The sequence below is a fragment of the Kryptolebias marmoratus genome, linkage group LG12 (genome assembly GCF_001649575.2).
Source record: "Kryptolebias marmoratus isolate JLee-2015 linkage group LG12, ASM164957v2, whole genome shotgun sequence".
Taxonomy (NCBI): domain Eukaryota; kingdom Metazoa; phylum Chordata; class Actinopteri; order Cyprinodontiformes; family Rivulidae; genus Kryptolebias; species Kryptolebias marmoratus.
Window position 1 is genome coordinate 20,842,228 of NC_051441.1, and position 15,974 is coordinate 20,858,201.

Genomic DNA, 15,974 nt, shown 5'->3' on the forward strand with positions numbered 1-15,974 from the left:
GAGAGAGAGAGAGAGAGAGAGAGAGAGAGAGAGAGAAAGAGAGAGAGTTGCCTGTTCTTTCAAAATGTTTTCATTTTTAATATTATTTCTTACTTCACTTAATTTTCTTATTTTATCATAAGCTATTATTTGTTTTTCACTTCTAGAGGTAAAAGAAGACGAAAAGATTTTGGAAAGATCTGAAGCATAAAAACCACTATAAATAACTGAAGTGTACCATTTTATGGACCAAGTTGTTCACAGCAACAGCATGAGGTTTAAGACTTCATACTTGGGTGATAAAATTAGAAACCAATGGAACCTTATTTCCTACATTTATTATTGTAGTATAGTTAGCTTTCATTTGTACTTTTTGGTTTTCGTTCTAAGAAGGTTTTAGCTCAGTGTTTATCTTTTTTTCTTTTTTTCTTTTTTTGCTATTGATTCAATATATAAACCTGAGACTAAGTTAGGCTGTTACATTACCCATAATTCAGTTGAATGTATGGCCAGCACGCACAGGGTCCTGGTTGTGGCTTAATCAGGCTTAATCAGTGTCATGAAGGCAGGAGAGAAATGGGAACCTTGTGGACTGTTTCTTTTCATCTTCTCTTTTTACCTTTCATCCTAATCAGTGTCACGGCATACAAAAATAATTCACACATGCACACTGATTAAACACAAGCAAGTCTGAAACCTTTCAGTGATGTTTCTGGAAACACCTCGGTAACACGGTACAGGTCGAACATTTAACACACTAACAAACAGGAACACCATCAGATGATCCACCTCATATCCGTCCCGCCTTGGAGAGAGAACATTAAAAATGGGGGACAGGAGGTCGAGGGGTGGAGGAGGACACACACATTGACGGAGGTAAATCAACCCACCAACCAATCACAGCCCACCAATTGCAAAGATACAAACATCTAAATTACAGGAGAGCTAACTCCTCACACAAACACACACACACACAAATACACAATCATACAGGATGATGCATGCGTCGCGCGCGCTCCCGCATGTTGCAACCACTCAACAAATTCATTTTAATGCGATCAGTGGGCTATTATCTGCAAAGCGCCAGGAATATATGTTCAGTTTCCTCTGGTGGTGCAGCAGCAACATCCCCCCCCCCCTTCCCAAAGCACACACAAACAGAAAAAGAACACACATATCCTTGTGTGTGCATGTGTGTGTGTATGAGAGAGAGAGCTGCTGATTTTATGGCTTCAGCAGCAGATGAAGGACGACACACAAGACGAGACACAATCAATTTAACGCGCTAGAACTCCGGGCGTGATTGTGCAATCTCCCCGGGAGCTGCGGGAAGATTAGGAAAAAGAAATTGAATGACAATTAGATGGCGGGGAGTGGGGAGGGGGGTAAGGAAGGTGAGGGTGGTGTTGGTCGGAGAGGAGGAGGGGAAGGGGAGCGAGGGGCAGAATCCTCTTTTCTTTTCTTCCTCCTCCTCTTCCTCTCTCCAACGAAAAGGAAAAAAGAGGGTGAACTGATGCCAGGCACGGAGGCTTCCCATTGGTTCGTCTGAGGTCAGCTGGTCCCCCTCCTCACCCCGTTCCACATACACACACACACATAGTCTCCCACTACAGACCCCACCCCCCCACCCACCGCTCCACACTGGTACTCAGCCACACTAATACCCCCTCACACACACCTCCACCCCCCTCCTCCCAGTCTCCGATAAACTAAGTGATAGCAGCAGCCCGTCGGACTGTCGACTATAAAACACAACAAATCATAAAGTGCAGCAGGGGAAGGCAGAGGAAGGAGGCCGGGAGGAAGAACCGGGAGCCGTTCGCTTCTTTCTACTCCTCCTCCTCCTCCTTTTGACTTTTTCTCCTTCTTTGCCTAAAACCCCTTGTTGTTGTGTTTTTTCCGTGCCCTCCTGTCCTACCCTTTTCTCTTCTTCTCCTTTCCCACTGTTTTTTTTTCCACACCAATGAGTTCATACTTTGTAAACTCCTCTTTCCCGGTCATACCTGGAGCGGGTGGAGGCGGCCAGACGGCGGCAGAGCCGCCCTTCCTGGGTCAGATCTCGCTGTATTCCTCGGGGTACACCGACCACCCGCTCAGACACTATCCGGGCGCGGCGGCCGTTACCGCCGCGGCGGCCGTTGCGTACAGCGCGGGCGGAGGGGACAAAGCCTACCCGGGCTCCACCTACTACCAGCAGGCGGCCAACGGAGCGTACGGCGGGCACCGGGCAGCGGCCGCAGCGGGGGTGGGTGTAGTAGGGGGCGCCGCCGGAGCCGGTGCCTGCAACTACGCCACGGCGGCGGCTGCAGCGGCCGCTACGAATTTCTACCGGGACAAGGAGCAGTGCAGCCTGGATGAGCTCGCTCTGAGCCAGGACGGCATGCACCGGAAGGTGGACTGTGGGGGACTTGGAGGGAAGGGGCTGTTTGTGGACACCATGGATGACAAGCAAACGTCAGCCCCAATTTATCCTTGGATGCAGAGGATGAACGCGTGTAACGGTGAGTGTGCTCTTCTTCCTCTCTCTGCCTTCGCTTTTTATGATCCCCCTTTTATAAAACTGTCTCTTTGTTTCCTCTTTAAACCTTCCCTCTTCCCTCCTCCGCTCTGTGGAGCCACAAACTGACGCGCCGTTTGTTGGCTTGTCAGTCAGTCATGAGCTCGGTGTTTTATTGTCCGTCATAAAGCGGGGTTGTTTTAGTGCGTGACCTGCTGACTGACGCTGAGACCGAGCAGGGAGGCGAGGAGTTAGAGCATGTTGTGAGGGAAACCGGAAAAGAGTCAGGAGAACTAAAGTCTTGGTTTCTGTTTTTTTATCCATGAGTTTAGTCTTGAATTAAATGTTTATTTTATTATTTTTTAATTTGTGACTTCCCCGGTTTTTAATAATAATAATTACATTTTTTTTATAAATAATAATAAATCTTTTGTTTATATTCTCCTGAGACCCTGCGTCATCATACAGGGACACTTCGCTGAGCACAATATTTCATTCTGTTCAGCTTAGATCTGTAGAGTTTAATCAGGATCCCTTTATTGCTTATTTTTCCTTTTGTTAAATTTGTAAAAAAAAAACAACAAAAAAAAAAACACGTACATCAAACCAAAGCCCAAGACTCAAGGGTGAAGAGAGTGAGTTATTGTTAAACAGATAAAAGAGGACTGCTCGTGCAGCTATAGTTGCCGGATGTCTCACGTGTTAACATCAGGCTTATCCGCAGACAGGGCTGAACTCTGTTTATCCAGAACAAATGTGATGATCAGGCAGGTTGCAAAATAACTTGACAAGTTCTGGCAAAACCGAGGCATAAAAAGAGAATTTCGGATTGAAATACTGAGAACTGTATTCTAATTAAAATGAAATAAATTCGCAGTGTTCAACGTGTTTGATGAAATAAAATAATGCTTATTTTACAGTTATGTGATGCAAACTATGGGATCTTTGCCCTGCTAGATAAACTGCTTGTTCAGAGTTAAGAGGTGGATGGTGCAGAACCATTTGCGCTAGAAATTCACTTGGAGGAAATACAGTACAGGGAAACAAACGCTGTGCGTGATGCCAAGGGCAGCTGAAGATGTAAATGGAGGCCAGAGAAAGAGAAAATATTCATCAGTTTCAAGAGAACAGCAGGAGACTATAAAGTCAAAGTAAAAAATACAACAGAACATATCTGAGGTTCTAACGGGTCTCCTTTTTTTCTTCTTCATCCCTCAGGGACTTTCGGCAGCCCCGGGAGGCGCGGGCGGCAGACCTACACCCGGTACCAGACCCTGGAGCTGGAAAAGGAGTTCCATTTCAACCGGTACCTCACGCGGCGGCGGCGCATTGAGATCGCGCACGCGCTCTGCCTGACCGAGCGGCAGATCAAGATCTGGTTCCAGAACCGGAGGATGAAGTGGAAGAAAGAGAACAAGCTGATCAACTCCTCCTCTTCCTCCTCTTCCTCCACGGTGAACGGTACAGATGAAGAGGAGAAACGGACGGACTGAAAGTTATTGAAAGAAAAATATAAAAACTGGTGGGACTTTTAAAGGAGGAAGAAGAGCTGGAAGGAAGGACATGCTGGGTATAATACTTCCTCCTCTTCGTGCAGAGATTTGTCAGGTGAACTTTCTGGGGAGCGGAGCTCCTTTCCAACCTTTTCTTTTTGACTGCACATTATTAAAACGCGTAGGGTAGGAAAACGGAACGACTTGCTTTCATGACCTCTCTGAGTTGGAGCTCTTTAGCCCCGTCTCAATTAAAACACCTGCCGTTTTTCGTTTCTCTAAGAAATATCTGTGCAATTTGTACCCGGGTAAATATATAAAAACTGAAATCCCCCGCATACGATTAGGGCATAACAGATTCTTCTTCAGACGTTACCAGACTATTTTGTTTTCTACTTGTAGCTTTTATTTTGAAAGTGATTTTGCTGTGTAAGTGAAACCAAATAGTAACAAAGCTAGGAAAAAGATTCCGCTAAGACAACAGATTATTAAGTGTTTTCTTCAGTTTTTAAAGTTGAGTTCTTGCCACCGAGAAGACCCAAGTTGTGTAGTTGTCCAAGAACAACACAGTGAAATGTATCCTGCAACCCTTTATTTAGGCTGCTAAGAAAATGGATAAAAAAAATAGATAACTACTTGAAAGGAGGATATAAAAGCTTAAAATACACAAGTTTCAAAATGTCCTAAAATGTAAAAACAGGGAAATGAACGATACAAATGGAGCGTTAGAGGCAGCTTAAAATCGTCTATTAAGAACAAATTTCATGTATAGCCTATTTATGGTTTTCCAGAAGCGTAAAATTTATACTTTTTTTCTTTTCTTTTGACTGATTCTAAGTAGATTTATCTTCATGCCTGATAAAAGGCAGAAAATAGCCAGTTGTGGGTGGGGTGGGGGGTGTTTCAGTACTGTCACACCAACAAGGTTACTGACTGTTTTCAGCCCTTTTTTCCGCAGCATTCCAAGAAGTTCTTATTCTAAAACCCTTTCCCCGTTTTTTTTTTTTTTTGTTGTTGTAATGTTGCTGTAGAGGCACGACCTTTGATGATGTAGGACATTTTTGGTTGTTTTGTTACTTACTATTTGTGTTCATGTGTGTATTATAGCATCAACAACGTGCAGATTGACTTTGCACTTAAAAGTCGGAGGGGGGGGAAAAATGTGTATTTGTATCATAAGATGTTTCTAAATCATGCAGAAACAAGAAAAAAAGAGGGACAAAAACTACCTTGAGTGGAAAATAGCAAATACTTTTCCTGGTGATCCAAATATTACTGTTCAAGCTATTACTTTTAAAGTATCACAAAAGGAGAGAGTGGAGGTGTTGACCTACTGATTTTATTTTTCAAACTACCTAAAAACCGTTCAGGACGTGTACATTTTATATGATTTTAAATTTATTAGTGTTTTTGTCAAGTAGTGTCTATAAGAAATGTCCAATAAAATGTAAAGTGTATAGTGACGTATTGCTTTCTTTTCTTTTATTTGTTTATTAAATTCTTTATTTATTTTTTAGTGAGAGTCGAGATAAATTTGTCCAAAAAAACAAACAAACAAAAAAAATTCCTTTTGGCAATTTATCAAATCCAAACCGGTTGGTTTCCACGCTGTTGCGCCCGGAGACCCATAAACCTTTTAGCCTTTTCCACCTCGGTGTGAAACGTGCAGCGCAGATTTGATGCACGCCAACGGGCCCGGGTAGAGGCGCGCGCACGGCGGTCCGCAGGGGAAGCAGCTCGAGCTGACCTAATTGATGAGCAGACCAGAGGGGAGAAAGTTGACCTGTTCTCGAGCCGAGCAGCCAGACACACACACATACACACACACTCACTTCATCCAGACAAAGTGGACAATGTCCTCGTGACCCTTTGAACTCTGTGTGGCCCGGGAGTGACCGGCTAGCGGCCTCCATAGGTTTCACTGACGCGCACATTTTTGTCCTTATCTCCTGCTTCAGCAGGGCTTTTTTTAACAACAGAGAGAATCATTATCACATTCACTTATTTTTTTCTGAGGTCCATTAGATCTGCTGGCCTGGGCATTTTATTTAATCCAGAATTCTAAAATTTTAGCCAATGAAAGGTTATGCTTTTGCCCATTTCTGTGTGTTCATGTGTATGCCTTTGCAAAATATCTCATAAACCAACGAATGAATTTTAATTAAACTTGCAGAAAGTAGTCATTGGATGTACATTTACAACTGATTAACAACCAGTCAATCAAATTCAACAGCCAACTGACCTTAAAATAAAGACATACATAACTATAACTTAGTCACTTTTACAGATATTGACCTAAATATGGTTGAAGCTGTGACTAATTCACAAAACACACTATTAGTGCCACCAAATTTGGGCAAGAATTTTGTTTAAAACTTTGCAATTGACTGTTTAAAATCTGCTATGTTTGCAAAACATCCCAAGAACCATAAGAGTGTTTTTAACAAAACTTTCAATAAATAATCATTAGATGTATATATCTACAACTGATTAACTTTTGTAGTGAACCCAATTCAAGATGGCCACCATGGCTAACTGAACCTAGAAAACACAAAAATGGCAGTAAATTAGACAATTTTACACATATTGTACTAAAACTTGGTGGTGTAGTATCTGAGAATCATTCACAGCACATATTCTAAAACGTAACATGTTGCACGTTCAATTGCACATAATGTTTATTTCACAGTTTATCGTAAATTGCTACAACTGTCCTTTAATTAAGCAAAAGATTACCTTGTCTTTTCTATATCTGTGCTACTGAGTAGACTTCTTAGAGAGTTGCTGCTCCAAACTTCAAACTGACTTAACTTTTATGCTGCTGTATAGTTAAATCAGAGTAATTACAGAGTTGTAACTATTCCTGCCAAAAACAGAAGTCATGAATATTTGCAAAAAGAAAACATGTCAGAGTTCAGTGCAAAACAGTTGAAATTTAACTGTTTTATTAAGGGCAATCATTGTTCATCTTTTTCTGTTAAACTGCAAAACAAGCTGAAGATAAAACAGTGTCAAACGTTTTCTGTATTATTTTTGTTTCCTTCTGACAGCAAATCTTCTCTAAATTAAAACTTGTTCAGTGATACAAACACACACACACACACACACACACATTTATAATGACTGTATTGTTTTGAAAATGTTTCTCTTATGCTATAAAAGAAACCAAGTACAAATGTAAAACTTGTAGATCAGTTTTTCCCAATCTTTTTAGCCTCTGACACTCAAAATAGCAATGTTAAAAACATGCAACCTCAAAAATCTTTGGCTGAAGTACACAAACATAGCTCAAAATATTAAATACATAATGCAATGACAAAATAAAAAGATGAAACTCATTTTAGATGTAGTTTTCCCCAAGTTGAGACCATTGTTATTATTTTTTGTAACAATTGTAGGAATTATTTTAAAATCTTTTCTTGTTAACTGAAGATCATTTAAGGACCCCCAACCTGGTGTTTTGTGACCAACACTAGTGTCCTTACTCCATTTATGGGAACCTTGGCTTTAGGACATGTAGGTTTAAGTGCTTAATGTTTCAACTCTAACTGAAACCTAAAAATGGAGTCTCAACATGACAGCATCTTTCAAAAAAAAAGATGGTTGTTCTCTGCAGACCAATAGCTGTCCTAACTTTTGGCACTGATTAACAATGTCTGCACAGTCTCAGGTTGCGATGTTTGTGGCTTCAAAAGGCGCAACCAGGTTAGGAAATTTACAGAGCTGGTTCTGAAACCATTTGGATGACAGAAACCCAAATATTTTAGAACTGAATAAGAAGAAAAGTAAAGAGACAAAAACAAACAATCAAAACAAAAATCAAAGACTTAAATCAATGTTTCCCAAAGTTTGGATCAGGAACACATATAGTATCTGTGTTATTTCCAAAAATATCACAGATTTGTAAAAGAACTGCAAGGAACATAATTTTTGCCATACTTGTTAGAAGAGATGAATAGTGTAGTTATTAAAGAATAAAAATAGTCAGATGGCATTTTGATCTAGTTTAATTAACCTAATAGCCATACTTGTCAACAAAGAAAAATTTAGAGTCACTAATCTCTGCCATTGTCAGTCCATAAGTCAAAAACTGAAAGGTTTGGGACCCACTGACTTAAATGATCTACAACTGTTCATCTGTAATAAAAAATGTAATTTACCATAATTGCACTATTGGTATGGAAATAATCACAAAAAGTAACCGAGCCTTATTTTCAATACAGCTTTGAATGCAACTCAGACTCACTGTTTAACATAAAGCCTTTGAGCAGAAGTTGGTGACAGAGGAGAGCAAAAATGCCAATTTAAAAGGAATTATCACTCAAATGAAACCAAACGTATGGAGTGCAGATCTGCCAGACATTTTGACTGATGGGACAAGGAGAGCCTGACAACAGTGATTATGAAAATCTACTTAGGTTTTTGCTTTTCTGGGCTTTTTTAGCTTAAGTCCCTCAGTTGGTTTTCCTACAAATATTTAACACCCCAAATACATTTCATATGTTCAGTGTTAGTATTTGTACGTGTAATCCCCTTGGATTATTTCTATGATCTCTGAGTCAGCATTCACACTATTGTTTTACTGTTTATAGTGTCAATTTTTGCAACCAAGCAACTTTTGCATACTTTGCACTCTTTTAACTATTTGTATGTCAATATGCTCTGCTCAATCAAAAATAGTTTGCTATGACCTTTAATTTTTATACTTTTTGGTTTATTTAACTTCATTTACAAGATTTCCCCCTAAAAATATATTAAAATGTTTTCTTTTTTTTCAAAATCATTGTTGTCTTAAATCTGCTTCAGCATCCTTGCTTTATTTTTGCGTTTTTATACTACTTTTAGCCATAAGATACTATCTTTTTAATTTGAGTTTTCAGCTACAATTTTGCTCACTTTAACAGTTTGCTTCAATTTTGCTCATTTAAGTTTTTATCTGCAGTTTTTAACCAGTGAGCCAGAATTTTGCTAATTTCAGCTTAATGGTTCAACTTTGCCATATTTAGCATTTAGCTACTGTTTTGCTAATTTTACCTTCTGTTCTGCTTGTTCTAACTTTCACAGTTCATTCTTTAACAAATGTCAGGAGTCATTTAGCATTCAGCAGACACACTGTGTTTGCACAGAAGAGAAGCCAATTTTTCTAGTTGTTTCTTATTTTAATATGCACCTAAATATTTACTGAGCAATACTTATATTTCAGTTGTGTTTCTCTAACTTAAAGTGTGAAAGAATCTGAATGTCTGAAATGCGGCCTGCAGCTACAAGGCACCCCCTCCCTCCCTGCCCCCAAGAGGACCTTCATTTGTATCACTTCACACACAAAATTCTGGAGTTCTTCATCTGTCCTCTGTTCTAACCAGTGTGTCTGAGTTAGAACAAAAGAAATGTGCACACTTGAGTGCACACAAAGGCCAACTCAGACGCACAGAGGCACCCTGGCTGCAATGCATCCCAATCCGAGGAATCAACAAATCATAAATCAGCAGATTTCTATCCTGTGTGGATGCCACGGATCAGGTTTAACATTCTTCCTCTGCAGCTGGAGTAGAGGAAAGGGAGGGGGCAAAGGCTTGGTGCATATTGTAGTTATGTGATATGTTTGTGATTTTTGTGTAAAAGAAAAGAAACAGTTTAGATATATCAAGAAGAGGGGAAAAGAGTGTTAAGGTTGTAGATACCAAACTTTTTCAGCTTCCCACCCACAAAATAATAACAAAGACTTGTGACCCCAAGTCTTGCTGGTTGAAGAGTACAAACACATCTAACATGTGAGTTAAATCGGATCATAGTGATAAACCCAAACTATTTTGCAAGTTTAACTCTTTTGCAGTATAACTACTTATTTGTCTCTTGTAACGGTTACAACAAGTTGTGTGCTTTCAATTCGATTTCTGATTAGAGTTTCAAGACATTCAACTTGGTGTTTCAAGACCTAAAGTGGGGCCTTGACCCCAATTTTGAGAACCAGTGTACAAAAAGGACAGATGACCGTGGAAACAGTGACTTCATCCAAAGTAGACAACATGTCCTATTTTTTTTTACTGAATTAGGACTGTAATTGTTCTGTCTGACTCAGCATTATTATTATTATTATTATTATTATTATTATTATTATTATTATTATTATTATTATTATTATTATTATTATTATTATTATTATTATCATCATCATCATTATTATTATTATTATTATTATTATTATTATTATTATTAATGAATGTGGATGAAATTTTACCTAGATTACTATCCTTAACAGGCAAAAAAATGTTGATGATAATGTTTTTGCCTGTGTGTGTGTGGGTGTATGCGTGTGGGTGTGTTTATGTCTCTCTGATACCAAAATGTTTCAATGTCTCAGAGTTTCGAAAAACTTTCTGAAATAATTATTGGTTGCACACTTACAGCTGAATGAAATTTGGAGTCAATCCGATTCAGGATGGCTGCCACAGCCAATCAACCTTAAAAACACAAACATTGCTTGAACTCAGTTTTATAGATGCTGACCACAAACTTGATGTGGTAGCATCTGAGACTCATCTCCAACACATGTTTTGAGTGCTAACAGATTGAGCAAGATTTTTTAGTGTTAAAATGTTGCCATTAACTATTTAGAGTTAGTGCTGTCTGTCTATTAGCAAAACATGTCATGTACCACAGAATCTATTGAAACTTTCCACAAATAATCATTGGATGTACAGTGACAACTGATTGACTTTTGAAGGCAACTTAATTTAAGATGGATGCCACTGCAAACTAACCTTAAACTGATAAATAGCTCTAATATAGTCAATTTTACAGTTACTAGACTAAGGATTGGTTGAAACTGAGACTCATCTACAACACTACCTTTAAGTGGTACTTACAAGAGCTTTGCTTAAATCTTTAGCACTAACTTTTGGAGTCTACTTTATTGGTCTTTTAGCAAAATACCTCATGAACTGCTAGAAAGTTTTTAATGAAACTTACTTACACTTGCTGTGTGTACATTTACAACTGATTAACCTTTGTAATCACATAATCACACTGATTCAAGATGAATGCCACAGCTACTCAAGAATAGCTAACATATAAAATGGCTTTTACTCAGTTGGTTTTACAGATATTGACCTAAAATTTGATGTGGTAGCTGAGAGTAATTTACAACACTACTCTGAGTGGGACATTCTGTGATATAGCATGAAAATGCATAAAACGTTATTTTTAAAGTTTAACCAAAATGACTGCAACCTTGACATTTTCAATATAAGATGATCTTAATCTAATACTCTGATACTATAGGCGGCGGGCGACATGCATTCCTTGACTGAATGCTAGGCTTTGAATGATATTATTGCTCAGTCCCCTGTGTTAATTATTACCTGTGCTATCCGGCTCCTAATTTTCAGCCTCAGCTATAATGTCAATTACCAGGCCTGAGTGATGACATGCACGCGCGTGCACGAAGGGAGGGGAGGGGGTCGCCGGAGGAGGAGTGGGGTGTTTCATTAAGGAAGCTCCTTGTACCACCCCCTCCCCACCCTCAACCCCCACCCCCTCCCTCCTCTCTTCTTCCCTGCCCTCCAAATGAGTGCAATACATTATATAAGCAGTAGGTGGCGCTCTTAAATCATCCCCAGCACCTCTACCGAATGAAAAAAAGAAAAAGTGCGTCTGTGTGTGTGTGTGTGTGTGTAAGAGAGAGAGAAAGAGAGAGAGAGAAAGTCCCACCCCCCGCCCAACCTTTTATCATTAGAAACCTCAGAGCATGAATTACCTCTGCGAAGTCATCGGTGACAATTTACGACTGGTCTACAAAAGCACGTGACCTCTCCCCTCCTCCTCCTTGTCTGTGCCTTTCTCTCTCTCTCCTCCCTCACCTCACCTCTCACCTCCCCCATCACACACGCGCGTAGACGCACACATCCACATGCAACGCGTGCACAGCCGCTCGCCACCCCACCCCCACATTTGGACGGCGCGTACACGGCTAAAACCGAAGTACAGTGCAACGCCATAATTCACTAATACATCATAAATCGTTGAAAGTGCCCGCGCTGTAACGACCAGCAGAAATCTAACAAATCAGCTGGCCCCCACTGCTCAGCTGTTCGCCCGCCAACTCTGTAAAACAACTAAATGAGCTCTTACTTTGTAAACTCGTTTTCGGGGCGCTACCCAAATGGCCCCGACTATCAGCTGCTGAATTATGGACCCGGCGGCGACGCACCGAGCAGCGGGACGTTCAGGGACTCTTCCTCTGCCACCATGCACCATGCCACGGGCTCCTACGGCTACGGCTACAATGGCATGGATCTGACCGTGACCAGCCGGGGAGGTGGGGGGGCCAACAGGGCGGCGAACACCGGCGGACACTTCGTCGAGGACTCCCGGGGCTTTGGCATCAGACAGCCGTCCAGCTGCTCCCTCGCCTCCGCCACGAACTCGCTCCTGTCAGCCGCTCATGGGAGCAGCAAGCTGAGCTCGTCTCCTCCCGCGGAGAAAACAGGAAGCGGTAACCTCGGCTCTCCAAATCTCTCCTCCTCACTGTCCTCGTCTGCAGCGGCGGAGCAGCGCTTCACGGAGCTGGACGACGCCTCTCCAGACGCAGAGGAGCTGAATCGGGACCCGGGTCTGGGGAGTAACCCGCCGCCCTCGAGCGGGCTCTCACTCCAGAAGCAGGAGTGCGGCCCGGCGGGGTCCTCCGCCGGCAGCTCAGTCAGCGAGGCGCACACACCACAGATTTTCCCCTGGATGAGAAAGCTGCACATAAACCATGGTACATGCTGCTCTTGACTCTTATCAGCTTTGTGTATGAGAAGTTCCTGCAGGCTCAGATAGTGGCTTTAATGTTTGGACACATGGAGCTGATGACAATCCCGCGCCTCTGCGCGCACACAAAACATTTAGCAAAAACTCTCAGTGCTTTGATTTGATTTTTGTAATTTGAGATCGTTAAATTACTAAAAAATGTTTTTTGTCCTGACTCATATATAATTATTTTTACTCGTGATTTGTTAAAATATATTGATGTCTTAAAAACAGTGGGAGATGTATTAGGCAGTAAAACAATGCAGCTTTTATTATTTCGTATAATTTGGAACTCTGCATATAAATAATTAGAACAGGTTGCCACTTACTAGAAAATGTTCTGTCTTAAAATGTGTTCTCAGTGCATTTCCCTCTACACCTCAGAATCACCTTTATTTTATTAAGTCCCGCAAAAGCGTCATAAATCTGCCACGCGAAAAGGCAAGCCGGTCAGGAGGAGAGCACCGACAGGCTGGGGAGCGCAGGCAAGACCGAGTGGGGGAAAAGGGCAGGGAAAAAAAGAAGAGGGGGAGAAATGCTAGAAAAGAAAGAGAAGCTGTTGCTCCTTTGAAAAGTGAAGCTTTATTACGTGTAAGAACTCTGTTAGAGGTGAAGCAAAGGACGAGGCAATAAAAACCCGAAAAGAGGGAAAGTGGGAGTTGTGGAGAGTGAGTTTAAGGAAAGACAACAAACGAAATGTCACAAATCAAAGCGGATCTTTAAGCTGTGTGTCAGAAATAAAACGCGTGAGGACACTTAGAAAGACTTTACTGTGGTCGTCTTTTCTGCGGGTTTTATTTGGATTTTTCTGTTACCCTCTGTCTGTTGCGGCGCAAGGGGCTCAGTGACGCAAACACCTGTAGCTACAACATAAAATCAGATGCAGCAAAGCAGCTTTTCCTAAGTGCGCCTGCAATTTTCCATCAGAACAAACCGTGGCTGTGTTTCTGTCTAATTCGGGACTAATTTAATAGGTCTTAGTCTACATTTTGCCCACCTCGTGACATGCAACAAGTAATGTTGTTCCCTTTCTTCGTTCCCAACCCTCTTGCCCCTCAGATATGACCGGCCCCGACGGGAAACGGGCGCGGACGGCCTACACCCGCTACCAGACTCTGGAGCTGGAGAAGGAGTTCCACTTTAACCGGTACCTCACGCGGCGGCGGCGCATCGAGATCGCGCACACGCTCTGCCTGTCGGAGCGGCAGATCAAGATCTGGTTCCAGAACCGGAGGATGAAGTGGAAGAAGGACAACAAGTTGAAGAGCATGAGCATCGCCTCTGCCGGCAGCGCTTTCCAGCCCTAGGGAGGAGCGGGAGCCTTCCAGAGAGACAGAACCGAACCCGTTTCACCTTCGAGCTCAGAGTATGAGGGGGAGCGGAACAAACAGCTGAAAGAAATGAAGAAAACTTGAAGACAAACTGCAGGAAACAACCGCAGAGGCCAACAGAGGATGGCGGAGAAGATGATGAAGAAACTTGTAGATTCCAAATCTAGATTTTAAATCACTTTATGTTCTCATGTCAGCAGCTGGAATGTACAGTACAGCAGCGCAGCACTTTTTTTATTTTGGCATGTTGGTCTTTGGTGTTTCAGGTCTAAATGAGTTCTTCTAAAACAAACAAACCAAAATCAGTCACACACACAAAATAAATGTGGTCACCATTTGAAGTGTTCATAGTAGAGTTTTAAGTATTGACATTGTTACATTTTTTCTGATATCTGACTATCTTTTAATAAGTAGTGCCATGTTTTGCTGTTGAGTACGTGCTTCCTGTGAGCCCGTCCTACATCCCATCATCCCATTAGACTGTAAACAGTTGTTACAGTCCCCCCCCCCCACCAGGGTCCTTGTCATCATCAAAACCTGTTCCGGTTTTCACAGAGGAAGAAGGTGTTTGTGTGAATACAAATCAGTCAGGCCTTCGTTTCCGAACCCCTTCCTAATGTTCTGTGTGGATCTATAACCCAAACGGCTGTGTGTTTTAGATGTTATCCCTGCATTTGATCGGTGTTTTACAGGTGATGTACATATCAACGTGTCGACAATGTGACCGCCGTCGTTGTTCGCTGTTTCATCGTGTGAGTGCGCGCGCGTGTGATCCGAGTGTGTGTCCCCCTGTGTGCTTTACGTCAGTGAGCTTCTTTTGTAACTGTTTGTAACTTGGAGTAAAACAAAAATAAAGTTTCTCATAATCGTGAAACACGGTCGGACTTAACACAGCTGCTTTTTCTGGCGCCGTCGCGTACCTCGTTTTGCAGATCTGTGTCTTTGTGGCCAATATGAGCTGACAACTGCTGAATATCCGTAAAAATTTGTCTCTACAAAAAGACAGAAAGCGGTCAGTTAAATCCAGAGGAAAAGGGTCTTTGAGGTCGAGCTGTTCAGTGTTTGAAAATCAGGTTTTAGAACGTGTTTCGTTTTGTATCCCTTACTTTAATGTGTATATGTAACACACACACCCACACAAACACACACACATACATACACTAACCCACAACAAACACAACGCGGCCTTTGGTGCGGCTTGGCCTAGCAACAAAAGATCGTTTTTCAGTCAGAAGGTTACGGGTTCGATCCCGAGTCCTGCAATGTTCCTGGGCCAAATCCTTGAACATAATAGGCCTATTAATGCACCTGTAAATTAGAAAGTGGAATTTCTGTATAAAAATATTTATTTGATGCAAATCTCTTTACAAGAACCTGGACAGGGTAAAAAAGGTGTCTTAAACAAGTTAACATGAGACATCTGCAGTGTCAGTTCTATTAACTTAAAAACCATGAATGTTCCCCTTCCTCTTACTCATCACTGAACTTTTTTTTTTTTTTTTGCACGCCAAACCCCGCATTTTAACAGCAGCAACGTTCTGGACAGAAGCAACATTCATGCACCGAGCTCGCCAGATTAAAAATAAAATTAATTTTTATAATTACAATTACACATAAGGCGCACTCGCTCACAGAACGGATCTGCGTGTCTGCTGACCAACACTGTCATGACAACGACCCATAAGCGACGAACTAATTGGGCTCTTTTCTCGCTCTTTTCCGCCCCTGAAGGGAGGCATCTCCCGGTCAAATTAAGTTACCTTCCCCTGATTTCCAAACGTAAACAACCCAATGAACTTTTAAACTCACCGGACTCAAAGTGCTGCAGTTTCTCTGTGTGGAAAACAGGCGTTATACTGTTGGGAGACGCAGCAAGGCTCATCT

General features: G+C 41.7%; 2 protein-coding genes across 4 annotated transcripts in view; both read left to right on the forward strand.

The window, feature by feature from the left end:
• The window catches only part of hoxb5a (homeobox B5a), a 22,724-nt gene extending 7,756 nt beyond the window's left edge, over window positions 1-14,968 (forward strand). For 2 of the 3 annotated variants that reach the window (XM_017434427.3, XM_037978507.1), the window contains 2 exons: window positions 11,865-12,727; window positions 13,819-14,968. In XM_017434427.3, coding sequence (XP_017289916.1) covers window positions 12,088-12,727; window positions 13,819-14,066 — 888 coding nt within the window. In that variant the 5' untranslated portion in view covers window positions 11,865-12,087 and the 3' untranslated portion in view covers window positions 14,067-14,968. Of the gene's footprint in view, window positions 1-5,861; window positions 5,873-11,864; window positions 12,728-13,818 lie in introns of those variants that run through there. The other variant, XR_005233812.1, reaches the window with a different exon arrangement.
• On the forward strand, window positions 19-5,432 carry hoxb6a (homeobox B6a). Its single transcript, XM_017434430.2, has 2 exons — window positions 19-2,480; window positions 3,695-5,432. The coding sequence occupies exons 1-2, from the start codon at window positions 1,943-1,945 to the stop codon at window positions 3,967-3,969; spliced, it is 813 nt and encodes a 270-aa protein (XP_017289919.1). The 5' UTR covers window positions 19-1,942; the 3' UTR covers window positions 3,970-5,432.
• Window positions 14,969-15,974: the final 1,006 nt, after the last annotated feature.